The sequence below is a fragment of the Somniosus microcephalus genome, chromosome 11 (assembly GCF_052327205.1).
Source record: "Somniosus microcephalus isolate GS21.2 chromosome 11, FLI_Smic_1.0, whole genome shotgun sequence".
NCBI lineage: Eukaryota > Metazoa > Chordata > Chondrichthyes > Squaliformes > Somniosidae > Somniosus > Somniosus microcephalus.
This window is the reverse complement of record NC_140997.1, coordinates 87815097-87842630: the sequence shown is the minus strand read 5'-3', so window position 1 is coordinate 87842630 and position 27534 is coordinate 87815097. Positions and strand designations below refer to the sequence as shown.

General features: G+C 51.0%; 1 protein-coding gene across 3 annotated transcripts in view; it reads left to right on the top strand.

Moving 5' to 3' along the window:
* Positions 1-27534, top strand: part of tedc2 (tubulin epsilon and delta complex 2) — a 130974-nt gene that overhangs the window by 76147 nt on the left and 27293 nt on the right. For 2 of the 3 annotated variants that reach the window (XM_086000923.1, XM_086000922.1), the window contains exons 2-4: positions 16282-16380; positions 17468-17523; positions 24768-25734. In XM_086000923.1, coding sequence (XP_085857049.1) covers positions 16282-16380; positions 17468-17523; positions 24768-25734 — 1122 coding nt within the window. Of the gene's footprint in view, positions 1-16281; positions 16381-17467; positions 17524-24767; positions 25735-27534 lie in introns of those variants that run through there. The other variant, XM_086000924.1, reaches the window with a different exon arrangement.

The window sequence follows — 27534 nt, the reverse complement described above, 5'->3', positions numbered from 1 at the left end:
CCGTGCAGAAACGTAGTGCTGTAATCCAGTGTAGCCCCGTGCAGAAACGTATTGGTGTAATCCAGTGTAGTCCCGTGCAGAAACGTAGTGGTGTAATCCAGTGTAGTCCCCTGCAGAAACGTAGTGGTGTAATCCAGTGTAGTCCCCTGCAGAAACGTAGTGGTGTAATCCAGTGTATTCCCGTGCAGAAACGTAGTGGTGTAGTCCCGTGCAGAGACGTAGTGGTGTAATCCAGTGTAGTCCCGTGCAGAAACGTAGAGGTGTAATCCAGTGTGGTCCCGTGCGGAAACGTAGTGGTGTAATCCAGTGTAGTCCCGTGCAGAAACGTGTTGGTGTAATCCAGTGTAGTCCCATGCAGAAACGTAGTGGTGTAATCCAGTGTAGTCCCATGCAGAACCGTAGTGGTGTAATCCAGTGTAGTCCCGTGCAGAAACGTAGTGGTGTAATCCAGTGTAGTCCCGTGCAGAAACGTAGTGGTGTAATCCAGTGTAGTCCAAAGCAGAAGCGTAGTGGTGTAATCCATTGTAGCCCCGTGCAGAAACGTAGTGGTGTAATCCAGTGTAGTCCCATGCAGAAACGTAGTGGTGTAACCCAGCGTAGTCCCGTGCAGAAACGTAGTGGTGTAATCCAGTGTAGTCCCATGCAGAAACGTAGTGGTGTAATCCAGTGTAGTCCCGTGCAGAAACGTAGTGGTGTAATCCAGTGTAGTCCCGTGCAGAAATGTAGTGGTGTAATCCAGTGTAGTCCCGTGCAGAAGCGTAGTGGTGTAATCCAGTGTAGTCCCGTGCGGAAACGTAGTGGTGTAATCCAGTGTAGTCCCGTGCAGAAACGTATTGGTGTAATCCAGTGTAGTCCCGTGCAGAAACGTAGTGGTGTAATCCAGTGTAGTCCCGTGCAGAAGCGTTGTGGTGTAATCCAGTGTAGTCCCGTGCAGAAACGTAGTGGTGTAATCCAGTGTAGTCCCGTGCAGAAACGTACAGGTGTAATCCAGTGTAGTCCCGTGCAGAAACGTAGTGGTGTAATCCAGTTTAGTCCCATGCAGAAACGTAGTGGTGTAATCCAGTGTAGTCCCGTGCAGAAGCGTAGTGGTGTAATCCAGTGTAGTCCCGTGCGGAAACGCAGTGGTGTAATCCAGTGTAGTCCCGTGCAGAGACGTAGTGGTGTAATCCAGTGTAGTCCCGTGCAGAAACGTGCTGCTGTAATCCAGTGTAGTCCCATGCAGAAACGTAGTGGTGTAATCCAGTGTAGTCCCATGCAGAAACGTAGTGGTGTAATCCAGTGTAGTCCCATGCAGAAGCGTAGTGGTGTAATCCAGTGTAGTCCCGTGCGGAAACGCACTGGTGTAATCCAGTGTAGTCCCGTGCAGAGACGTAGTGGTGTAATCCAGTGTAGTCCCGTGCAGAGACGTAGTGGTGTAATCCAGTGTAGTCCCGTGTAGAAACGTGCTGGTGTAATCCAGTGTAGTCCCATGCAGAAACGTAGTGGTGTAATCCAATGTAGTCCCATGCAGAAACGTAGTGGTGTAATCCAGTGTAGTCCCGTGCAGAAACGTAGTGGTGTAATCCAGTGTAGTCCCGTGCAGAAACGTAGTGGTGTAATCCAGTGTCGTCCCGTGCAGAAACGTAGTGGTGTAATCCAGTGTAGTCCCGTGCAGAAACGTAGTGGTGTAATCCAGTGTAGTCCCATGCAGAAACGTAGTGGTGTAATCCAGTGTAGTCCCATGCAGAAACGTAGTGGTGTAATCCAGTGTAGCCCCCTGCAGAAACGTAGTGGTGTAATCCAGTGTATTCCCGTGCAGAAACGTAGTGGTGTAATCCAGTGTAGTCCCGTGCAGAGACGTAGTGGTGTAATCCAGTGTAGTCCCGTGCGGAAACGTAGTGGTGTAATCCAGTGTAGTCCCGTGCAGAAACGTAGTGGTGTAATCCAGTGTAGTCCCGTGCGGAAACGTAGTGGTGTAATCCAGTGTAGTCCCGTGCGGAAACGTAGTGGTGTAATCCAGTGTAGTCCCGTGCAGAAACGTATTGGTGTAATCCAGTGTAGTCCCGTGCAGAAACGTAGTGGTGTAATCCAGTGTAGTCCCATGCAGAAACGTAGCGCTGTAGTCCAAAGCAGAAGCGTAGTGGTGTAATCCAGTGTAGTCCCGTGCAGAAACGTAGTGGTGTAATCCAGTGTAGTCCCGTGCAGAAACGTACAGGTGTAATCCAGTGTCGTCCCGTGCAGAAACGTAGTGGTGTAATCCAGTTTAGTCCCGTGCAGAAACGTAGTGGTGTAATCCAGTGTAGTCCCGTGCAGAAGCGTAGTGGTGTAATCCAGTGTAGTCCCGTGCGGAAACGTAGTGGTGTAATCCAGTGTAGTCCAAAGCAGAAGCGTAGTGGTGTAATCCATTGTAGCCCCGTGCAGAAACGTAGTGGTGTAATCCAGTGTAGTCCCATGCAGAAACGTAGTGGTGTAATCCAGTGTAGTCCCGTGCAGAAACGTAGTGGTGTAATCCAGTGTAGTCCAAAGCAGAAGCGTAGTGGTGTAATCCATTGTAGCCCCGTGCAGAAACGTAGTGGTGTAATCCAGTGTAGTCCCATGCAGAAACGTAGTGGTGTAACCCAGCGTAGTCCCGTGCAGAAACGTAGTGGTGTAATCCAGTGTAGTCCCATGCAGAAACGTAGTGGTGTAATCCAGTGTAGTCCCGTGCAGAAACGTAGTGGTGTAATCCAGTGTAGTCTCGTGCAGAAATGTAGTGGTGTAATCCAGTGTAGTCCCGTGCAGAAGCGTAGTGGTGTAATCCAGTGTAGTCCCGTGCGGAAACGTAGTGGTGTAATCCAGTGTAGTCCCGTGCAGAAACGTATTGGTGTAATCCAGTGTAGTCCCGTGCAGAAACGTAGTGGTGTAATCCAGTGTAGTCCCGTGCAGAAGCGTTGTGGTGTAATCCAGTGTAGTCCCGTGCAGAAACGTAGTGGTGTAATCCAGTTTAGTCCCATGCAGAAACGTAGTGGTGTAATCCAGTGTAGTCCCGTGCAGAAGCGTAGTGGTGTAATCCAGTGTAGTCCCGTGCGGAAACGCAGTGGTGTAATCCAGTGTAGTCCCGTGCAGAGACGTAGTGGTGTAATCCAGTGTAGTCCCGTGCAGAAACGTGCTGGTGTAATCCAGTGTAGTCCCATGCAGAAACGTAGTGGTGTAATCCAGTGTAGTCCCGTGCAGAAACGTAGTGGTGTAATCCAGTGTAGTCCCGTGCAGAAACGTGCTGGTGTAATCCAGTGTAGTCCCATGCAGAAACGTAGTGGTGTAATCCAGTGTAGTCCCATGCAGAAACGTAGTGGTGTAATCCAGTGTAGTCCCATGCAGAAGCGTAGTGGTGTAATCCAGTGTAGTCCCGTGCGGAAACGCAGTGGTGTAATCCAGTGTAGTCCCGTGCAGAGACGTAGTGGTGTAATCCAGTGTAGTCCCGTGCAGAGACGTAGTGGTGTAATCCAGTGTAGTCCCGTGCAGAAACGTACAGGTGTAATCCAGTGTAGTCCCGTGCAGAAACGTAGTGGTGTAATCCAGTGTATTCCCGTGCAGAAACGTAGTGGTGTAATCCAGTGTAGTCCCGTGCTGAGACGTAGTGGTGTAATCCAGTGTAGTCCCGTGCGGAAAGGTAGTGGTGTAATCCAGTGTAGTCCCGTGCAGAAACGTAGTGGTGTAATCCAGTGTAGTCCCGTGCAGAAATGTGGTGTAATCCAGTGTAGTCCCGTGCAGAAACGTAGTGGTGTAATCCAGTGTAGTCCCGTGCGGAAACGTAGTGGTGTAATCCAGTGTAGTCCCGTGCGGAAACGTAGTGGTGTAATCCAGTGTAGTCCCGTGCAGAAACGTATTGGTGTAATCCAGTGTAGTCCCGTGCAGAAACGTAGTGGTGTAATCCAGTGTAGTCCCATGCAGAAACGTAGCGCTGTAGTCCAAAGCAGAAGCGTACTGGTGTAATCCAGTGTAGTCCCGTGCAGAAACGTAGTGGTGTAATCCAGTGTAGTCCCGTGCAGAAGCGTAGTGGTGTAATCCAGTGTAGTCCCGTGCAGAAACGTAGTGGTGTAATCCAGTGTAGTCCCGTGCAGAAACGTACAGGTGTAATCCAGTGTAGTCCCGTGCAGAAACGTAGTGGTGTAATCCAGTTTAGTCCCGTGCAGAAGCGTAGTGGTGTAATCCAGTGTAGCCCCGTGCGGAAACGTAGTGGTGTAATCCAGTGTAGTCCCGTGCAGAGACGTAGTGGTGTAATCCAGTGTAGTCCCGTGCAGAAACGTAGTGGTGTAACCCAGCGTAGTCCCGTGCAGAAACGTAGTCGTGTAATCCAGTGTAGTCCCATGCATAAACGTAGTGATGTAATCCAGTGTAGCCCCGTGCAGAAACGTAGTGGTGTAGTCCCGTGCAGAAACGTAGTGGTGGAATCCAGTGTAGTCCCATGCAGAAATGTAGTGGTGTAACCCAATGTAGTCCCATGCAGAAACGTAGTGGTGTAATCCAGTTTAGTCCCGTGCAGAAACGTAGTGGTGTAATCCAGTGTAGTCCCGTGCAGAAGCGTAGTGGTGTAATCCAGTGTAGTCCTGTGCAGAAACGTAGTGGTGTAATCCAGTGTAGTCCCGTGCAGAAACGTGGTGGTGTAATCCAGTTTAGTCCCGTGCAGAAACGTAGTGGTGTAATCCAGTGTAGTCCCGTGCAGAAGCGTAGTGGTGTAATCCAGTGTAGTCCTGTGCTGAAACGTAGTGGTGTAATCCAGTGTAGTCCCGTGCAGAGACGTAGTGGTGTAATCCAGTGTCGTCCCGTGCAGAAACGTGTTGGTGTAATCCAGTGTAGTCCCATGCAGAAACGTAGTGGTGTAATCCAGTGTAGTCCCATGCAGAACCGTAGTGGTGTAATCCAGTGTAGTCCCGTGCAGAAGCGTAGTGGTGTAATCCAGTGTAGTCCAAAGCAGAAGCGTAGTGGTGTAATCCAGTGTAGTCCCATGCAGAAACGTAGTGGTGTAATCCAGTGTAGTCCCATGCAGAAACGTAGTGGTGTAACCCAGCGTAGTCCCGTGCAGAAACGTAGTGGTGTAATCCAGTGTAGTCCCATGCAGAAACGTAGTGGTGTAATCCAGTGTAGTCCCGTGCAGAAACGTAGTGGTGTAATCCAGTGTAGTCCCGTGCAGAAACGTAGTGGTGTAATCCAGTGTAGTCCCGTGCAGAAACGTAGTGGTGTAATCCAGTGTAGTCCCGTGCAGAAACGTAGTGGTGTAGTCCCGTGCACAAACGTAGTGGTGTAATCCAGTGTAGTCCCATGCAGAAATGTAGTGGTGTAACCCAATGTAGTCCCATGCAGAAACGTAGTGGTGTAATCCAGTGTAGTCCCATGCAGAAACGTAGTTGTGTAATCCAGTGTAGTCCCGTGCAGAAACGTATTGGTGTAATCCAGTGTAGTCCCGTGCAGAAACGTAGTTGTGTAATCCAGTGTAGTCCCGTGCAGAAACGTATTGGTGTAATCCAGTGTAGTCCCGTGCAGAAACGTAGTGGTGTAATCCAGTGTAGTCCCCTGCAGAAACGTAGTGGTGTAATCCAGTGTAGTCCCCTGCAGAAACGTAGTGGTGTAATCCAGTGTATTCCCGTGCAGAAACGTAGTGGTGTAGTCCCGTGCAGAGACGTAGTGGTGTAATCCAGTGTAGTCCCGTGCGGAAACGTAGTGGTGTAATCCAGTGTAGTCCCGTGCAGAAACGTAGTGGTGTAATCCAGTGTAGTCCCGTGCAGAAGCGTAGTGGTGTAATCCAGTGTAGTCCCGTGCAGAAACGTAGTGCTGTAATCCAGTGTAGTCCCGTGCAGAGACGTACAGTTGTAATCCAGTGTAGTCCCGTGCAGAAACGTAGTGGTGTAATCCAGTTTAGTCCCGTGCAGAAACGTAGTGGTGTAATCCAGTGTAGTCCCGTGCAGAAGCATAGTGGTGTAATCCAGTGTAGTCCCGTGCGGAAACGCAGTGGTGTAATCCAGTGTAGTCCCGTGCAGAGACGTAGTGGTGTAGTCCCGTGCAGAAACGTGCTGGTGTAATCCAGTGTAGTCCCATGCAGAAACGTAGTGGTGTAATCCAGTGTAGTCCCATGCAGAAACGTAGTGGTGTAATCCAGTGTAGTCCCATGCAGAAACGTAGTGGTGTAACCCAGCGTAGTCCCGTGCAGAAACGTAGTGGTGTAATCCAGTGTAGTCCCGTGCAGAAACGTAGTGGTGTAATCCAGTGTAGTCCCGTGCAGAAACGTAGTGGTGTAATCCAGTGTAGTCCCGTGCAGAAACGTAGTGGTGTAATCCAGTGTAGTCCCATGCAGAAACGTCGTGGTGTAATCCAGTGTAGTCCCATGCAGAAACGTAGTGGTGTAATCCAGTGTAGTCCCATGCAGAAACGTCGTGGTGTAATCCAGTGTAGCCCCCTGCAGAAACGTAGTGGTGTAATCCAGTGTATTCCCGTGCAGAAACGTCGTGGTGTAATCCAGTGTAGTCCCGTGCAGAGACGTAGTGGTGTAATCCAGTGTAGTCCCGTGCGGAAACGTAGTGGTGTAATCCAGTGTAGTCCCATGCAGAAACGTAGTGGTGTAATCCAGTGTAGTCCCATGCAGAACCGTAGTGGTGTAATCCAGTGTAGTCCCGTGCAGAAGCGTAGTGGTGTAATCCAGTGTAGTCCAAAGCAGAAGCGTAGTGGTGTAATCCAGTGTAGTCCCATGCAGAAACGTAGTGGTGTAATCCAGTGTAGTCCCATGCAGAAACGTAGTGGTGTAACCCAGCGTAGTCCCGTGCAGAAACGTAGTGGTGTAATCCAGTGTAGTCCCATGCAGAAACGTAGTGGTGTAATCCAGTGTAGTCCCGTGCAGAAACGTAGTGGTGTAATCCAGTGTAGTCCCGTGCAGAAACGTAGTGGTGTAATCCAGTGTAGTCCCGTGCAGAAACGTAGTGGTGTAATCCAGTGTAGTCCCGTGCAGAAATGTAGTGGTGTAATCCAGTGTAGTCCCGTGCGGAAACGTAGTGGTGTAATCCAGTGTAGTCCCGTGCGGAAACGTAGTGGTGCAATCCAGTGTAGTCCCGTGCAGAAACGTATTGGTGTAATCCAGTGTAGTCCCGTGCAGAAACGTAGTGGTGTAATCCAGTGTAGTCCCATGCAGAAACGTAGTGCTGTAGTCCAAAGCAGAAGCGTAGGGGTGTAATCCAGTGTAGTCCCGTGCAGAAACGTAGTGGTGTAATCCAGTGCAGTCCCATGCAGAAACGTAGCACTGTAGTCCAAAGCAGAAGCGTAGTGGTGTAATCCAGTGTAGTCCCGTGCAGAAACGTAGTGGTGTCATCCAGTGTAGTCCCGTGCAGAAACGTGCAGGTGTAATCCAGTGTAGTCCCGTGAAGAAACGTAGTGGTGTCATCCAGTTTAGTCCCGTGCAGAAACGTAGTGGCGTAATCCAGTGTAGTCCCGTGCAGAAGCGTAGTGGTGTAATCCAGTGTAGTCCCGTGCGGAAACGTAGTGGTGTAATCCAGTGTAGTCCCGTGCAGAGACGTAGTGGTGTAATCCAGTGTAGTCCCGTGCAGAAACGTGTTGGTGTAATCCAGTGTAGTCCCATGCAGAAACGTAGTGGTGTAATCCAGTGTAGTCCCGTGCAGAAACGTAGTGGTGTAACCCAGCGTAGTCCCGTGCAGAAACGTAGTGGTGTAATCCAGTGTCGTCCCATGCAGAAACGTAGTGGTGTAATCCAGTGTAGTCCCGTGCAGAAACGTAGTGCTGTAATCCAGTGTAGCCCCGTGCAGAAACGTATTGGTGTAATCCAGTGTAGTCCCGTGCAGAAACGTAGTGGTGTAATCCAGTGTAGTCCCCTGCAGAAACGTAGTGGTGTAATCCAGTGTAGTCCCCTGCAGAAACGTAGTGGTGTAATCCAGTGTATTCCCGTGCAGAAACGTAGTGGTGTAGTCCCGTGCAGAGACGTAGTGGTGTAATCCAGTGTAGTCCCGTGCAGAAACGTAGAGGTGTAATCCAGTGTGGTCCCGTGCGGAAACGTAGTGGTGTAATCCAGTGTAGTCCCGTGCAGAAACGTGTTGGTGTAATCCAGTGTAGTCCCATGCAGAAACGTAGTGGTGTAATCCAGTGTAGTCCCATGCAGAACCGTAGTGGTGTAATCCAGTGTAGTCCCGTGCAGAAACGTAGTGGTGTAATCCAGTGTAGTCCCGTGCAGAAACGTAGTGGTGTAATCCAGTGTAGTCCAAAGCAGAAGCGTAGTGGTGTAATCCATTGTAGCCCCGTGCAGAAACGTAGTGGTGTAATCCAGTGTAGTCCCATGCAGAAACGTAGTGGTGTAACCCAGCGTAGTCCCGTGCAGAAACGTAGTGGTGTAATCCAGTGTAGTCCCATGCAGAAACGTAGTGGTGTAATCCAGTGTAGTCCCGTGCAGAAACGTAGTGGTGTAATCCAGTGTAGTCCCGTGCAGAAATGTAGTGGTGTAATCCAGTGTAGTCCCGTGCAGAAGCGTAGTGGTGTAATCCAGTGTAGTCCCGTGCGGAAACGTAGTGGTGTAATCCAGTGTAGTCCCGTGCAGAAACGTATTGGTGTAATCCAGTGTAGTCCCGTGCAGAAACGTAGTGGTGTAATCCAGTGTAGTCCCGTGCAGAAGCGTTGTGGTGTAATCCAGTGTAGTCCCGTGCAGAAACGTAGTGGTGTAATCCAGTGTAGTCCCGTGCAGAAACGTACAGGTGTAATCCAGTGTAGTCCCGTGCAGAAACGTAGTGGTGTAATCCAGTTTAGTCCCATGCAGAAACGTAGTGGTGTAATCCAGTGTAGTCCCGTGCAGAAGCGTAGTGGTGTAATCCAGTGTAGTCCCGTGCGGAAACGCAGTGGTGTAATCCAGTGTAGTCCCGTGCAGAGACGTAGTGGTGTAATCCAGTGTAGTCCCGTGCAGAAACGTGCTGGTGTAATCCAGTGTAGTCCCATGCAGAAACGTAGTGGTGTAATCCAGTGTAGTCCCATGCAGAAACGTAGTGGTGTAATCCAGTGTAGTCCCATGCAGAAGCGTAGTGGTGTAATCCAGTGTAGTCCCGTGCGGAAACGCAGTGGTGTAATCCAGTGTAGTCCCGTGCAGAGACGTAGTGGTGTAATCCAGTGTAGTCCCGTGCAGAGACGTAGTGGTGTAATCCAGTGTAGTCCCGTGTAGAAACGTGCTGGTGTAATCCAGTGTAGTCCCATGCAGAAACGTAGTGGTGTAATCCAATGTAGTCCCATGCAGAAACGTAGTGGTGTAATCCAGTGTAGTCCCGTGCAGAAACGTAGTGGTGTAATCCAGTGTAGTCCCGTGCAGAAACGTAGTGGTGTAATCCAGTGTCGTCCCGTGCAGAAACGTAGTGGTGTAATCCAGTGTAGTCCCGTGCAGAAACGTAGTGGTGTAATCCAGTGTAGTCCCATGCAGAAACGTAGTGGTGTAATCCAGTGTAGTCCCATGCAGAAACGTAGTGGTGTAATCCAGTGTAGCCCCCTGCAGAAACGTAGTGGTGTAATCCAGTGTATTCCCGTGCAGAAACGTAGTGGTGTAATCCAGTGTAGTCCCGTGCAGAGACGTAGTGGTGTAATCCAGTGTAGTCCCGTGCGGAAACGTAGTGGTGTAATCCAGTGTAGTCCCGTGCAGAAACGTAGTGGTGTAATCCAGTGTAGTCCCGTGCGGAAACGTAGTGGTGTAATCCAGTGTAGTCCCGTGCGGAAACGTAGTGGTGTAATCCAGTGTAGTCCCGTGCAGAAACGTATTGGTGTAATCCAGTGTAGTCCCGTGCAGAAACGTAGTGGTGTAATCCAGTGTAGTCCCATGCAGAAACGTAGCGCTGTAGTCCAAAGCAGAAGCGTAGTGGTGTAATCCAGTGTAGTCCCGTGCAGAAACGTAGTGGTGTAATCCAGTGTAGTCCCGTGCAGAAACGTACAGGTGTAATCCAGTGTCGTCCCGTGCAGAAACGTAGTGGTGTAATCCAGTTTAGTCCCGTGCAGAAACGTAGTGGTGTAATCCAGTGTAGTCCCGTGCAGAAGCGTAGTGGTGTAATCCAGTGTAGTCCCGTGCGGAAACGTAGTGGTGTAATCCAGTGTAGTCCAAAGCAGAAGCGTAGTGGTGTAATCCATTGTAGCCCCGTGCAGAAACGTAGTGGTGTAATCCAGTGTAGTCCCATGCAGAAACGTAGTGGTGTAATCCAGTGTAGTCCTGTGCAGAAACGTAGTGGTGTAATCCAGTGTAGTCCAAAGCAGAAGCGTAGTGGTGTAATCCATTGTAGCCCCGTGCAGAAACGTAGTGGTGTAATCCAGTGTAGTCCCATGCAGAAACGTAGTGGTGTAACCCAGCGTAGTCCCGTGCAGAAACGTAGTGGTGTAATCCAGTGTAGTCCCATGCAGAAACGTAGTGGTGTAATCCAGTGTAGTCCCGTGCAGAAACGTAGTGGTGTAATCCAGTGTAGTCCCGTGCAGAAATGTAGTGGTGTAATCCAGTGTAGTCCCGTGCAGAAGCGTAGTGGTGTAATCCAGTGTAGTCCCGTGCGGAAACGTAGTGGTGTAATCCAGTGTAGTCCCGTGCAGAAACGTATTGGTGTAATCCAGTGTAGTCCCGTGCAGAAACGTAGTGGTGTAATCCAGTGTAGTCCCGTGCAGAAGCGTTGTGGTGTAATCCAGTGTAGTCCCGTGCAGAAACGTAGTGGTGTAATCCAGTGTAGTCCCGTGCAGAAACGTACAGGTGTAATCCAGTGTAGTCCCGTGCAGAAACGTAGTGGTGTAATCCAGTTTAGTCCCATGCAGAAACGTAGTGGTGTAATCCAGTGTAGTCCCGTGCAGAAGCGTAGTGGTGTAATCCAGTGTAGTCCCGTGCGGAAACGCAGTGGTGTAATCCAGTGTAGTCCCGTGCAGAGACGTAGTGGTGTAATCCAGTGTAGTCCCGTGCAGAAACGTGCTGGTGTAATCCAGTGTAGTCCCATGCAGAAACGTAGTGGTGTAATCCAGTGTAGTCCCATGCAGAAACGTAGTGGTGTAATCCAGTGTAGTCCCATGCAGAAGCGTAGTGGTGTAATCCAGTGTAGTCCCGTGCGGAAACGCAGTGGTGTAATCCAGTGTAGTCCCGTGCAGAGACGTAGTGGTGTAATCCAGTGTAGTCCCGTGTAGAAACGTGCTGGTGTAATCCAGTGTAGTCCCAAGCAGAAACGTAGTGGTGTAATCCAATGTAGTCCCATGCAGAAACGTAGTGGTGTAATCCAGTGTAGTCCCGTGCAGAAACGTAGTGGTGTAATCCAGTGTCGTCCCGTGCAGAAACGTAGTGGTGTAATCCAGTGTAGTCCCGTGCAGAAACGTAGTGGTGTAATCCAGTGTAGTCCCGTGCAGAAACGTAGTGGTGTAATCCAGTGTAGTCCCATGCAGAAACGTAGTGGTGTAATCCAGTGTATTCCCGTGCAGAAACGTAGTGGTGTAATCCAGTGTAGTCCCGTGCAGAGACGTAGTGGTGTAATCCAGTGTAGTCCCGTGCGGAAACGTAGTGGTGTAATCCAGTGTAGTCCCGTGCAGAAACGTAGTGGTGTAATCCAGTGTAGTCCCGTGCGGAAACGTAGTGGTGTAATCCAGTGTAGTCCCGTGCGGAAACGTAGTGGTGTAATCCAGTGTAGTCCCGTGCAGAAACGTATTGGTGTAATCCAGTGTAGTCCCGTGCAGAAACGTAGTGGTGTAATCCAGTGTAGTCCCATGCAGAAACGTAGCGCTGTAGTCCAAAGCAGAAGCGTAGTGGTGTAATCCAGTGTAGTCCCGTGCAGAAACGTAGTGGTGTAATCCAGTGTAGTCCCGTGCAGAAACGTACAGGTGTAATCCAGTGTCGTCCCGTGCAGAAACGTAGTGGTGTAATCCAGTTTAGTCCCGTGCAGAAACGTAGTGGTGTAATCCAGTGTAGTCCCGTGCAGAAGCGTAGTGGTGTAATCCAGTGTAGTCCCGTGCGGAAACGTAGTGGTGTAATCCAGTGTAGTCCCGTGCAGAGACGTAGTGGTGTAATCCAGTGTAGTCCCGTGCAGAAACGTGTTGGTGTAATCCAGTGTAGTCCCATGCAGAAACGTAGTGGTGTAATCCAGTGTAGCCCCGTGCAGAGACGTAGTGGTGTAACCCAGTGTAGTCCCGTGCAGAAACGTAGTGGTGTAATCCAGTGTAGTCCCGTGCAGAAACGTAGTGGTGTAATCCAGTGTAGTCCCATGCAGAAACGTAGTGGTGTAATCCAGTGTAGACCCATGCAGAAACGTATTGGTGTAATCCAGTGTAGTCCCGTGCAGAAACGTAGTGGTGTAATCCAGTGTCGTCCCATGCAGAAACGTAGTAGTGTAATCCAGTGTAGCCCCGTGCAGAAACGTAGTGGTGTAATCCAGTGTAGTCCCGTGCAGAAACGTAGTGGTGTAATCCAGTGTAGTCCCATGCAGAAATGTAGTGGTGTAATCCAGTGTAGTCCCATGCAGAAACGTAGTGGTGTAATCCAGTGTAGTCCCGTGCAGAAACGTAGTGGTGCAATCCAGTGTCGTCCCATGCAGAAACGTAGTGGTGTCATCCAGTGTCGTCCCATGCAGAAACGTAGTGGTGTAGTCCAAAGCAGAAACGTAGTGGTGTAATCCAGTGTAGTCCCGTGCATAAACGTACAGGTGTAATCCAGTGTAGTCCCATGCAGAAACGTAGTGGTGTAATCCAGTGTAGTCCCGTGCAGAAACATAGTGGTGTAATCCAGTGTAGTCCCGTGCAGAAGCGTAGTGGTGTAATCCAGTGTAGTCCCGTGCAGAAACGTAGTGGTGTAATCCAGTGTAGTCCCGTGCAGAAACGTCGTGGTGTAATCCAGTGTAGTCCCGTGCAGAAACGTCGTGGTGTAATCCAGTGTAGTCCCATGCAGAAACGTAGTGGTGTAATCCAGTGTAGTCCCGTGCAGAAACGTAGTGGTGTAATCCAGTGTAGTCCCGTGCAGAAACGTAATGGTGTAATCCAGTGTAGTCCCGTGCAGAAACGTAGTGGTGTCACCCAGTGTAGTCCCGTGCAGAAACGTAGTGGTGTAATCCAGTGTAGTCCCGTGCAGAAACGTAGTGGTGTAGTCCTGTGCAGAAACGTAGTCCAGGCGTCCAGGAGTTCGGAAAAGAATTTAGCAGCTTATAACTTGATGTAACGGAATGGCAGAGCAGAGTCACAGCAGCTGCTTCAAACAGTGTAGCCCAGTCCTGATGGCAGGAATCTGGGAAGTCAAATTTCATCCGAGTTCGAACAGTTGAAAGGAGCTCAGTGAAAACCGAACAAGCAGTGCCGGGAGTGGGCAGTGGACTCTGCAGGGGGAGCTTTAAACTTGTCGTTTGAACTTGTCGTTTGGGCTAAAATGCATCCACTGTCAGAGCCAGGGTATCTTAAGCAATGGAAGAAAGGGCAAAGGATGGCAATGGATGAACAAGGATACAGTTGCAAAGAAGAGCAGCTCAGTAAGGAGCTACCAGCCCAGGAGCCACCTTAATCCACATCACCCCTCGATTAGATTCCAGTCTGTAACTCACTATCTGTTCTATATATATAAACCTCCCCCCTGAACCCCTCGATTATATGGGTTCAGGGATAAGTATTGGCCCCAGCACGCCAGGGAGAACTCTGCTCTTCTTTGAAATAGTACCCGTAGGATCTTTTACATCCACCTGAGAGGGCAGATGGGACCTCAGGTTAACGTCTCATCCGAAGGACGGCATCTCCGACAGCGCAGCCCTCCCTCAGTACTGCCCCTCCGACAGCGCAGCCCTCCCTCAGTACTGACCTTCTGACAGTGCAGTGCTACCTCAGTACTGCCCCTCTGACAGTGCAGCGCTCCCTCAGTACTGACCTTCCGACAGTGCAGTGCTCCCTCAGTACTGCCCCTCCGACAGCGCAGCCCTCCCTCAGTACTGACCCTCTGACAGTGCATCACTCCCTCAGTACTGCCCCTCCGATAGCGCAGCCCTCCCTCAGTACTGACCTTCCGACAGTGCAGTGCTCCCTCTACTGCCCTTCCGACAGTGCAGTGCTCCCTCTGCTGCCCCTCCGACAGTGCAGCACTCCCTCAGTACTGCCCCTCCGACAGCGCAGCACTCCCTCAGTACTGACCCTCCAACAGTGCAGCCCACCCTCAGTACTGACCCTCCGACAGTACAGCCCTCCCTCAATACTGACCTTCCGACAGTGCAGTGCTCCCTCAGTACTGCCCCTCCGACAGCGCAGCCCTCCCTCAGTACTGCCCCTCCAACAGTGCAGCCCACCCTCAGTACTGACCCTCCGACAGTGCAGTGCTCCCTCAGTACTGCCCCTCCGACAGTGCAGCGCTCCCTCAGTACTGCCCCTCCGACAGTGCAGTGCTCCCTCAGTACTGCCCCTCCAACAGTGCAGCCCCCCCTCAGTACTGACCCTCCGACAGTGCAGTGCTCCCTCAGTACTGCCCCTCCGACAGTGCAGCGCTCCCTCAGTACTGACCCTCCGACAGTGCAGCCCACCCTCAGTACTGACCCTCCGACAGTGCAGTGCTCCCTCAGTACTGCCCCTCCGACAGTGCAGCGCTCCCTCAGTACTGACCCTCCGACAGTGCAGTGCTCCCTCAGTACTGCCCCTCCGACAGTGCAGCGCTCCCTCAGTACTGCCCCTCCGACAGCGCAGCCCTCCCTCAGTACTGACCCTCCGACAGTGCAGCGCTCCCTCAGTACTGCCCCTCCGACAGCGCAGCCCTCCCTCAGTACTGACCCTCCGACAGTGCAGCACTCCCTCAGTGCAGCCCTCCCTCAGTACTGACCTTCCGACAGTGCAGTGCTCCCTCAGTACTGCCCCTCCGACAGCGCAGCCCTCCCTCAGTACTGACCCTCCGACAGTGCATCACTCCCTCAGTACTGCCCCTCCGACAGTGCAGTGCTCCCTCAGTACTGCCCCTCCGACAGCGCAGCCCTCCCTCAGTACTGCCCCTCCGACAGTGCAGCCCTCCCTCAGTACTGCCCCTCCGACAGTGCAGCCCTCCCTCAATACTGACCTTCCGACAGTGCAGTGCTCCCTCAGTACTGCCCCTCCGACAGCGCAGCCCTCCCTCAGTACTGCCCCTCCAACAGTGCAGCCCACCCTCAGTACTGACCCTCTGACAGTGCAGTGCTCCCTCAGTACTGCCCCTCCAACAGTGCAGCGCTCCCTCAGTACTGCCCCTCCGACAGTGCAGTGCTCCCTCAATACTGACCTTCCGACAGTGCAGTGCTCCCTCAGTACTGCCCCTCCGACAGCGCAGCCCTCCCTCAGTACTGCCCCTCCGACAGTGCAGCCCACCCTCAGTACTGTCCCTCCGACAGTGCAGCGCTCCCTCAGTACTGCCCCTCCGACAGTGCAGCGCTCCCTCAGTACTGCCCCTCCGACAGTGCAGCCCACCCTCAGTACTGCCCCTCCGACAGTGCAGCCCACCCTCAGTACTGTCCCTCCGACAGTGCAGCGCACCCTCAGTACTGCCCCTCCGACAGTGCAGCGCTCCCTCAGTACTGACCCTCCGACAGTGCAGCGCTCCCTCAGTACTGACCCTCCGACAGTGCAGCGCTCCCTCAGTACTGCCCCTCCGACAGTGCAGCCCTCCCTCAGTACTGCCCCTCCGACAGTGCAGCCCTCCCTCAGTACTGCCCCTCCGACAGTGCAGCCCTCCCTCAGTACTGCCCCTCCGACAGTGCAGCCCTCCCTCAGTACTGCCCCTCCGACAGTGCAGCGCTCCCTCAGTACTGCCCCTCCGACAGTGCAGCGCTCCCTCAGTACTGCCCCTCCGACAGTGCAGCGCTCCCTCAGTACTGCCCCTCCGACAGTGCAGCGCTCCCTCAGTACTGCCCCTCCGACAGTGCAGCGCTCCCTCAGTACTGCCCCTCCGACAGTGCAGCGCTCCCTCAGTACTGCCCCTCCGACAGTGCAGCGCTCCCTCAGTACTGCCCCTCCGACAGCGCAGCCCTCCCTCAGTACTGCCCCTCCGACAGTGCAGTGATTCCTGAGTACTGCATTGGATCTGTCAGCCTGGATTTTGTGCTCAAGACTCTGGAGTGGGACTTAATCAGGTCTTCAGCACCCCTCGATTCCAGTCTGTTACTCACTCCCGGTATCTGTTATTCTATATATAAACCCCCGAACGCCTCAATTATATGAATTTAAATGTAACTTTTTTTTATTCAAACTTTGGGAGGACATTGATTGTAACAATGGTTGAGTAAGTTCATGTTTTAAGTTGTCTTGGTGAGGGGGTGGGCTTTGCTTTGCTTTTTTCAGAGATACCTCTAATGGTTTGATACTTTACAGGCTGTCCTCGCTACTTGTTGAAGCCATTGAGGAGTGCGTGGAGGAGGAGATAAAGCTTGAAAACCAGCTAAAATGTTATCACAAGCTGCTTAAACCCTGGTATGACTGACCGATTGGTTTTATTTCTATTACGTGGCCCCTCCCCCCGTGTTGTGCAAAGTGAGCAGGAGAGTTGGGTGATCGTGAAGTGCTCACATGGCTCCTAATGATTGTTATGGAATGGCAGAGGTCTCGGATTGGATCCCAACTCACTCCTGTCGGGCTGGGGGATTTTTAAAATCTATTGCATCCTGTTGTCGCCTAATCAAAAGCAGCATTGTCATTGTTCACTGCTGATCTCGAACTGTAAATATCCAGAGGTGGAGATGCATTTACACTCCAGATGTTGAAGTTCAAAGGAGTAAAGGGGTTGTCTTATGAAGAAAGGTTGAGCAGGTTGGGCCTATACTCATTGGAGTTTAGAAGAATGAGAGGTGATCTTATTGAAACATATAAGATTCTGAAGGGGCTTGACAGGGTAGATGCTGAGAGGATGTTTCCCCTCATGGGGGAATCTAGAACTAGGGGGCACAATTTCAGAATAAGGGGGCACCCTTTTAAATCGGAAATGAGGAGGACTTTCTTCTCTCAGAGAGTCGTGAATCTTTGGAATTCTCTTCCCCAGAGAGCTGTGGAGGCTGGGGCATTGAATATATTTAAGGTGGAGATAGACAGATTTTTGAACAATGAGGGAGTCCAGGGTTATGGGGGGCGGGCAGGGAAGTGGAGCTGAGCCCAAGATCAGATCAGCCATGATCTTATTGAGTGACGGAGCAGGCTCGAGGGGCCAAATGACCTACTCCTGCTTCTACATCTTATGTTCTATAATTGTTCTGTATGTAAGTTTAGCACAGAAGTTGATGTGGATGTAAATTAGAAAATACTGCTCTACTCTAAATACTTTTTGTGCTAACTTTAGTGCACGGAAGAATTTTGCCCCAATCCTTATTTAAACTCCAGCTTTGGGGGGGAGGTTAAGCCCCATTTTAACTCAAATTGTTGGGCTTTCTGTTTGACAGCTGTGTAGGGTCAGTAATGTTTAAGCAAAACATGACCGTATCCAAAACAGGCCAAGCCGTGTGGGTAAATAAAGGCAAACTAGTTTCCAGCATCTTGTGTTTGGTAATGCTTTATTGCTTATTTTCAGGAAAGCCAGTGCTGCGGAGAGCCCAGTGAAGGATGGAGTCACTGCCAGCAAGACAGGTGTGCCAGGATGAGAATCTGTCGGAGATCTCTTGTGGGGGAGAAAGTATATTTTAGGAACCTGAAAACTCCATGTCAGGAGGCTGCCTCTTTTGGTTGATGTCAACACCACCTTTCTGCCTTCTCAATATCCGCCTGTAGCTATTGCCTCTTAACATCCTGTTCTGTTACTTTGTTTTTTTAGAAATCTGAAGAATTCTTGCACTTCATGAATTCTGAAAACTAAGAGCTCAAATAAATCAGTGAGCTGCTCCCTCCTCATCGCCCTTCCTTAAACCCTCCCCAACCATGGGGAAAAACTGAACACAATACTCCATGTGTGGTGTAACCAGTGCTTCAAAGAGTCTCCGTATAATCCCCTGGCCTTGTGATCGGTGGATCTGATGTACCCACATTTTATTTTACATCGAATTACTTAAGAACAGAAGCAGGCCATTCAGCCCCTCGAGCCTGTTTCTGTATAATACGGAAACAGGGTGTTTGGCCCAACCAGTCCCTGTTGGTGTTTATCCACCAGCAGTATCCTAATCTCGTTTATCCACTCTGTTTTCATATCCCTTTATCTTCCTTTACTTTAGCCACCTATCAGACCTAATTTTAAATGTTTACATGGTCTCTAATTCAATCACTAACTCTGGTAATGCAATCTACACCCTCACAACCTGTGATACCTGCTTCTGGCAATGACTATTTCCACACATCCAGTTTACTGACCTGCAGACAATTGCTTTTTTTCCTTTTACTCTCTCTTTCTAGAAGTGTGATTTTGTTTGGCTTGTGATGTCTCTGAACGAGCTTGCCTAATACTGACTGAAGCCCTCTCCACTTTTAATCATTGCCTTGTTAAAATGTTTCTTCCAAGTTGACAGACATTCTGTGACTGACACTTTCCGCATTTCTGAGCAATAATGTCCTTTACCATGAGCAGTTCACGAACATTTACCAGAAAAAGAGCTTTTTGTTTGAGAGCCAAACCCTGTGCTGTGGGGAGGGATTCCAGTGTTCCGGGCTCGGAGATCTCAGCCCTGGATTCATTGCATTTTCTCTTCTGTTAGGGAATTTGCCAAACCCCTGATGTAAGGAGTGATGTTTAAAGTTCCCTCTGAGCAAAGTGCCCTATTCTGGAGCAGTAGAATGGGGTAACTCTTAACCCCCACAGTCTGCCACTGCAGGCTAGGGTAACTCTTAACCCCCACAGTCTGTCACTGCAGGCTAGGGTAACTCTTAACCCCCACAGTCTGTCACTGCTGTAAAGTCCGCGCCTCAATAATACACGGACTTCGGGAGAACAGTTTAACAGGTACTTTACTGAACAAGAGGCAGCTTGAAACTGAAACTACAGAAGCCTGCTAGGGCCTTTTATACAGGGGTGGTCACTGCCGGTACTACAGTCTAAGACCAGTTATTCCCTTAAAGGTACATACACAACAATTCCTCCCCTTTTAGATAAACAGTACATAACGTTCATTTAACAACTAAATAATAACTAATTACAATTACAATTTTCTCAGTAATATATACATCAACTGAAATAGTCATTTATAAGTTCAGTCTTTGAGGAGGCTTCCTGATCCAGACTGGATAGCGCCTTTCTCGAGTATCCTGTTCTGGCGGTGGAGTCAATTCTGGCTCGTTGTCATTGGTTGGTTCGTCAGCTTCCAATACCCCTGCTTCTGAGGTAGACGCAATCTGTACTTCGGGCTCATTACCAGGTGCACATGCTTGTGGTACAGGTTTGGCTTGTTCCTGTGACTCTAGAATCTGGTCAGCATGGCGTCTCACGATGCTCCCTCCAACGTCCACTGTGTACATTAGTGGTCCCTGCTGTGTGCATATCGTGCCTGGCTGCCATTTTTCTGTTCGGTAGTCGAGGGCCAAGACTGGTTGCCCTATCTTGAAGCTCCTGGTTGGCTTCTCATTTATGTGCTGGAACTGCTTATCCTCAACATCTTGTCTTATGTTTGGTTTGAGCAAATCCAAGCGACATCTTAGTCTCCGGTTAAAAAACAGTACGGCTGGAGTTTGGTTGGTTACTGCATGTGTTGCATTCCAGTAAGCAAACAGGAAGTTATCCACCTTGTGTTGCAGTGGTATGTTGTCATTATACATTGCCTTTATGGCCTTTTTAAAGGTCTGAACAAACCTCTCAGCCAATCCATTTGTGGCTGGATGATATGGGGCAGATGTGTAATGTTTCACCCCATTATTCTTCAGGAACCTCCGGAAATCCTCAGACACAAACTGTGGGCCATTGTCGGAACAGATCTGTTCTGGCAACCCATTCCTGGCGAAGATGGTTCTTAGGACTGCAATAGTTTTCTCCGTGGTGGTGGAGGACATTTTAATGACCTCTGGCCATTTCGAATGGGCGTCCACAGCAATTAGAAACATTGAGTCCATAAATGGACCAGCGAAATCAATGTGTACCCGTTGCCATGGAGATGAGGGCCACTCCCATGGATGTAGCGGGGCCTGTGGTGGAGTGTTTTGGACCTTCTGGCATCCTGTGCATCTCTTGGTCATATCCTCGATTTCTTTATCGATTCCCAGCCACCACACAAACGCCCTGGCTAGGCTCTTCATTTTTACCCCTCCCAGATGACCCTCGTGAAGCTCATTGAGTACTCTATCTCTCAACTTGGGTGGAATTACCACTCGGGATCCACACATCAAGGTTCCCCGGCACACTGACAGCTGTTCCCTCCTTGGCGAGAATGCTGGCAACAGTGAGTCGCCATATGCTGGCCATCCCTTCACCGTCAAATCATAGACCCAAGAGAGTGTCGGGTCATTTCGGGTTTCCTTCTCAATACTTGCGTTTGTAACAGGCAAACATTCGACTATGGTCGCATGGAATATCTCCACAGGGTCCACTGCAGGTGCTTCTTCCGCCGTAGGCAACGGTAGGCGCGACAGCCCATCAGCGTTTCCATGTTGTTTCGTACCTTTGTACTCTATGTCATACTGATGTGCCCCTAGAAAAAGTGACCATCTTTGCAGCCGTTGCACCGTCATCACCGGAACGCCCTTCTTTGGGTTAAAAATTGAGACCAGGGGTTGATGATCAGTCAGTAGGGTGAATTTCTGCCCGTGCAGATAGTGATTGAACTTCTTCACCCCCCACACCAGGCTGAGGGCCTCCCTGTCAATCTGGGCGTAGTTACGCTCGGCTGAGGTTAGCGAGCGCGATGCAAAGGCTATTGGCCTTTCTGAACCGTCACGAAATTTGTGTGACGGCACCGCTTCAATGCCATAAGGTGACGCATCACATGCCAACCGAATCGGTAGTGTTGGGTTGTAGTGGGCCAATACTTCTTTTGAAGTGATTTGGCATTTACATTCCTGAAAGGCACGCTTACACTCATCACTCCATTTCCATGTTACACCAGTTTGAAGGAGGGCGTTCAGTGGGTGCAGAATTGTAGATAAATTCGGCAAGAACTTATGGTAGTAGTTCAACCAACCCGAGGAACGACCTCAGTTGCAACACATTTTCTGGTGCTGGAGCCTTGACTACAGCCTCAATCTTGTCCGGCGACTTATGCAACCCTTCCTCATCAATCATGTGGCCACAATACGAGATTTGTCTCCTGAAGAACTCGCATTTGGGACGGTTGGCTCGTAGCCCATATTCCTGCAATCTCGTGAGCACCTGTTCCAGGTTGGCAAGGTGTTCATTGTCATTTTCGCCCGTAACCAGGATGTCGCCCAAATAACACTGGGTCCCCGGGATCCCTTGCAGGACTTGTTCCATTGCCCTCTGCCACATAGCCGGGGCCGATGCTACCCCAAATACCAGTCGATTGTACTGGTAAAGGCCTTTGTGAGTGTTTATCGTGAGGTATTTCCTAGATGCTTCTTCCACCTCCATTTGTAGATACGCTTGAGCCAGGTCAATCTTTGTAAAACGTTTCCCTCCAGATAGCGAGGCGAAAATATCTTCTGTCCGCGGAAGCGGATACTGTACTGTGTGCAGGACTGGGTTCACAGTCACCTTGAAGTCCCCACAGATGCGAACCTTCCTTGGCTCCCCAGGCGTGCTGCTCAATGCTTTCTTCATTACAGGAACGATGGATGTGGCCCACTCACTCCAGTCCACCTTAGACAGCACCCCCGAACGCTCCAGACTCTCCAGTTCAGCTTCCACAGCTGGGCGTATCGCGTATGGCACCGGTCTGGCCTTGAAAAATTTTGGGGTTGCGTTATCCTCAATCTTTATGGTTGCCTTTACTCCTTTTAGAGTCCCAAGTCCTTGTTGGAACACCTCTTCCGCGTCAGATAGAATTTGTGACAGACATCCAGGTGCGACGCCATCATCTTTTTTGTCAGTCACAGTTAGTGCCAGAATGGAATGCCAATCCAATTGTAGTCTTCGGATCCATTCACATCCCAATAATGGTGGTCCTCCATCTCGTAGTATATACATGTATAGTTTCTGTGTTTCCTTTCCGTTATATTCAACTGGCACCCTTATTTTTCCTCTGGGGTAGACCTTTTGCCCCGTGTATGTCTTCAATACAATGGACGTGTCCTTTAAGGGTATGTGTGAGAATAGCCACTCATAGTCTCGTCGATTCATGACAGTTAGGGCTGATCCTGTGTCCAATTCCATCTTCACTGGGGACCCTGCTATCATGAGGGTGACCCAAATGGTTCGGTGATCTTCTTTTGCGATCACGTTGTGTAACTTTAAACAACTTAGTCGCCTGCTCCCGGAGTCCTTATCACTCTCCTGATCTTCTGAACTACTATCTGTCAGTTTCTTTTCTTTCCTTTACTGTTCCTTAATAGTTCTTGTCGTGTTGGTCTTCTTTCCCGACCTGCAGACTCTTGCTATATGTCCCATTTTCCCGCATTGCCTGCATATTTTGTCTTTAAACCAGCAGTCCTTCTGCTCATGGGTTGTTCTGCCGCAGCGATAGCACTTTTCGGCTCCATACGCCATTTCGTTCGCGCTGTATTCTTGTGGTTTCTGTTGTATTTCCGCAGCTCCCCGTGCTGCTGCTTCGTAGGATACTACCACGCTGAAAGCCTGTTCTAGCGTCCGGTCCTTTTTTTGAAAGTAGTCGTTTCTGGGTTCCTTCACTCTGGAGCCCGCAGACAAACTTATCCCGTAAGGTGTCTGCCAGTCCTACTCCGAACTGGCAGTGCTTCGATAACTTGCGTAGTTCCGTAAGATAGTCAGCATTGCTCTCATCTTTGTGCTGGTTTCTTTTATGGAACTTGAATCTTTCTGCTATCAGCAGTGGTGTAGGGCTTAGATGTTCCTGTAAGATATGAACAATCTCCTCAAAACTTTTCTCCATTGGTTTAGCTGGGGTAATTAAATTCCGCAATAGGCCGTACGTACTCGCACCCATCAGATTTAATAATACCGACGCCCTCTTTCCATCAATTCTTTCCACATACATGGTCCAGTCTTCTACCTCGTTGTCGAAAGCAGTGATACTGCCACTTTTTGGCATCTTGGGCAATTTAAAATGGCGCCTCCCGCGCTTTTGCTTCTTCCCCTTACTGCCACGCTGCTCCTAGCGTTCTACGGGGTAATGGCGGCGACCTGCAGCTTCGGCGCATCTCGCTTTCCTTCCCCCCCGTTTAGTTTCTCTCCACTGTCCTGTTCTCGAGCACCGACCGTGCCCTGTGCGCTCCACCCTCTCTCGTTTTCTTTTCCCGGCGACGCTGCGCGGCCCGATTTGTAGAGCCGCTCGATCGAGCTTGAGTCCGCTGCAGTCCGGAAGGGTCAGCGCGCTACCTGCTACCAGCACGATTCGCTGGAACCACAGTCTCTCCCGCAATTCTCCAAACACCGATGGATTCTTTGGGCGGTTGCCCTCGGTCGACGCCCGTTGCTCAGACTACGACCTTCCAGGACCTTCCTTTCAGGCGAGATCCCCGTGAGGTGATGCCACACTACAGGTGAGTTCGAATTTACTCGTCGCCACTGTAAAGTCCGCGCCTCAATAATACATGGACTTCGGGAGAACAGTTTAACAGGTACTTTACTGAACAAGAGGCAGCTTGAAACTGAAACTACAGAAGCCTGCTAGGGCCTTTTATACAGGGGTGGTCACTGCCGGTACTGCAGTCTAAGACCAGTTATTCCCTTAAAGGTACATACACAACAACTGCAGGCTGGGGTAACTCTCAACCCCCACAGTCTGTCACTACAGGCTGGGGTAACTCTTAACCCCCACAGTCTGTCACTCCAAGCTGGGGTAACTCTTAACCCCCACAGTCTGTCACCTCAGGCTGGGGTAACTCTTAACCCCCACAGTCTGTTGCTGCAGGCTAGGGTAACTCTTAACCCCCACAGTCTGTCGCTGCAGGCTGGGGCAACTCTTAACCCCCACAGTCTGTCGCTGCAGGCTGGGGCAACTCTTAACCCCCACAGTCTGTCGCTGCAGGCTGGGGCAACTCTTAACCCCCACAGTCTGTCACTGGTAGTTTTCAGGGCTTCCCTCTGGCCTCCTTTAGACTCTCTCTGAGTTAGTTACACAGTCCAGCTTGTGCACAGCTGCTCTTGGAGAGCTGGGATTTTTTATCCTTATCATCGTCCCCCCTTTACCCCATCTCCACTCACACACTGATGTTATGCGTAGTCACTGGGCCCAGTTTAGCTCAATGTGGGTGATTTCCCCTGTGTGCAATGTGTAACAAATTGTAGACCCTTTTATGTAGACTTCTGTAACACAAAACACATGGAGCCAATCATAGAATAGTACAGCACAGAAGGAGCCCATTAATCTCCCCTAACACCATCGGCTGCTTTTCCACTCCAGACTTCTTCCTGATGAACAACGGAGAACTGGTCCTTGCCACTGCGGGGTGATGGGCAGAGGGTCCTGAGGCCCACTGCGGGGTGATGGGCAGAGGGTCCTGAGGCCCACTGCGGGGTGATGGGCAGAGGGTCCTGAGGCCCACTGCGGGGTGATGGGCAGAGGGTCCTGAGGCCCACTGCGGGGTGATGGGCAGAGGGTCCTGAGGCCCACTGCGGGGTGATGGGCAGAGGGTCCTGAGGCCCACTGCGGGGTGATGGGCAGAGGGTCCTGAGGCCCACTGCGGGGTGATGGGCAGAGGGTCCTGAGGCCCACTGCGGGGTGATGGGCAGAGGGTCCTGAGGCCCAGTGCTCTTGATTATTGCCGTGGTTCAACAAGCCACTGAGTTTAGCATCCTGTTAAACACAATACAGGATGAGAACCTGAATTCAGAGCTCAGCTTATTTTCTGATCTTGTTCTGTTCCAGAGCATGATTGTAGTTCTGAGGAGCTGCAAGAGTTGGAGGTGTTGAACAGAGCTCTAGCCAAAGCCCTACGAATCCGACAAACCCAACGTAACGTGCTTGGGACGGAGCTGATGCCGCGCACAGGGTGTGCCATTGCCAAAGTGCCACCAGCAGCCAGATGTGGGGATAAGCCTTCATCAGGCATTGTATCCAGGAACAAGGCAGCCAGTGCGAATACAAGCAATGTTGGCAGCAAAGTGGCAGCAGCAGAGTGTAAGGAGAGGTGTTCAGCGAGTCATTCAACAGATAGGCTCGCCAGGAAGAGGGTCGCGGCACGCGTCGTCTATTCCAGGAAGCCAGTGCCTTGTACATTGAAGGCTCTGTATAAAACCCAGCTGGAAGGGAGAAGGAAGTTGGTGTCATCGGCTGCAGAACAGTTAGCTCAAGGCTCCTTGGAAACTGGATCGCGTGCAGTACAAACTGCTGCCACACGGCACACAAAACAACCTGTCTCAGTCGACAGGGCAGGAAGCACAACTCGACAAAACAGACTCCGCTCCTTGAAAGCAGCTCCAAGGACAGTCACACCGCACAGTGTGCAGACCCCCGCAGATACAGACACAGCTCCAAGGACAGTCACACCGCACAGTGTGCAGACCCCCGCAGATACAGACACAGGTCCAAGGACAGTCACACCGCACAGTGTGCAGACCCCCGCAGATACAGACACAGCTCCAAGGACAGTCACACCGCACAGTGTGCAGACCCCCGCAGATACAGACACAGGTCCAAGGACAGTCACACCGCACAGTGTGCAGACCCCCGCAGATACAGACACTGCTGCCGCCCCGGCATTCGCTGTCATTAGCCAGCAGAGGTTCAATAGCATTAAAGAGTCTCTGCACTCGAGAGATTCCGGAGGGAACGTCCCCCAGGATGACAGCTTTTCCACGGAGAGGCCCAAATTATTCACCCTTCAGGGAAGTGGGTAAGCGTATTGGAAATTTACCTTCACTCGCAGTGTATTTTGTCTACTTGGTTCCTTTGAGGTTCATCCTTATTTATTTCAACCCCATACATGGCGCATGTTGTCTTTTTGTTTTCCGATGTACCGTATTTTACATCTGTCTACAATTTGACCAATTTGCATTGCGGTTCTGAATAAGGCAGTTAATTTAATCAGAGACTTTAGGTGACAGGAGAGAATGCATGAGCAGAGGACGAGAGTAAGAATGTGGATTTAATCTGGTTGAGGCACACGGGCTGAGTGACTGTGAATCTGATGTAATCCCCTCCAGACTCAGCAACTGCACCAAACCAAACTCCCCATCCTTTTTATTTAAATTTTTCTTTTGATTCTTTCCTGGTTTCATGTCCTGACAGCAAGGACATGTGTTGGAGTAGCCTGGGCGAAGGGCTAGTTCCCAGTCCCTCTTCAAGTGTCCAGTCCCAGTGCCTTGTCTAAGATGAACACAGTGGGAGCTCTGTCTCCCTCTCTAGCCCAGGGTTGCTGTGGGTGGTAATATCGCCCCTAACATTGCACTGGCTCATCCAGTAAATTCAGCAGAGACTAGGGGGGAAAAATTGGGTTGCTTTGCGCCTCCCGTTAGCGCCCTAAGAGGGTGCTAACAGGGCACAAAGTGACTGGCGCCCGGGTGCAGCACTGCCAACGCCTCCTGCGAAATTCAACGGGAGGTGAGCGGCAGCACTAACCGTTAGCGCCCTGAGGTGCTGTGCCGCTGGCGATTACATTATCGCCGTGCGCAGCACCCCGCTCGCAATCTTTGGGAGCACCCCCTGACTTACCACCGGACGCTATGTCCGACGGGGTCAGGGGGGGCCTCCCTGCGGCCGGGGAGGCGCTATTTAAAGGTGAGGTGCGGGGTGGCCATTTTTGTTGCTGGCCGCCTGCCAGCACCTGCCTCCGCTCCCGTCCCCGGCCTCCTTACCTGCCCCCGCCCCCCCCCCCGCCCCCGCGGAATGCTGGCAGTGCTCCAAGAGCCCGGCACTTCTCTTGAGTACCAGGCTCTTTTGCCGGCACTCCCGATCCCCAGGGGCCCAGCTGGGCCCCAGGTCGCACTGCGCAAGGCCCCTCCTCTTTAAGAAGGGGAGGAAGGCCTGCAATTCCGCACATAGCGCCGCGATATTCCCTTGCAGCGCCCCAAGAGGGTAGCGGGGCGCTTCCAGCGCCCCGCTACCCTCTTGGGGCGCTACCACTCAATTTCCGTCGCAGGAGCTCTAATTTTAGCACCCCGGCGAAGTTAGGGGGCGCTACTCAATTTTTAGCCCCAGGAATCTGATCTGCAACTGCTGATTTTTGTGACTCAGTACCATGCCAGCAGGTGCAGTTGTTCACTCAGCCATTGGGGGGTGCTCAAGGTCCAGGTTTAAACAGAAATATTCAAATCTAATCCGCAAAAGGACAGGGATTTGAACTAAAAGGGTGTGCAAAAGAATCATAATTTATTGTAACTTTGATTTTTGAAGATGCAATCTCCACAAAAGTGTTCCTGTCAACAACTCAACAATTTCTACTGATATAACTCCTTTAATGTCCTGAGGTGTTTCACACGGGAAAAAAAGGAATGGGTATGAGTCTTTGTGGATGATTATGGAAGGTGTCCAGAAGCTTAGCCAAGGAGCTGAGTTTTTTTAAAGGCAGGTGGAGGGGTGTAGGGAGGATGATTTGGAGAGTAAGACTGAGACAGCTTAAGGCTGTGTAACAGGTGGGGCAGAGAGAGGAGGGGTACACAGAATGCCAGTGTTTGAGGACAGGGAGGTGTGGTTT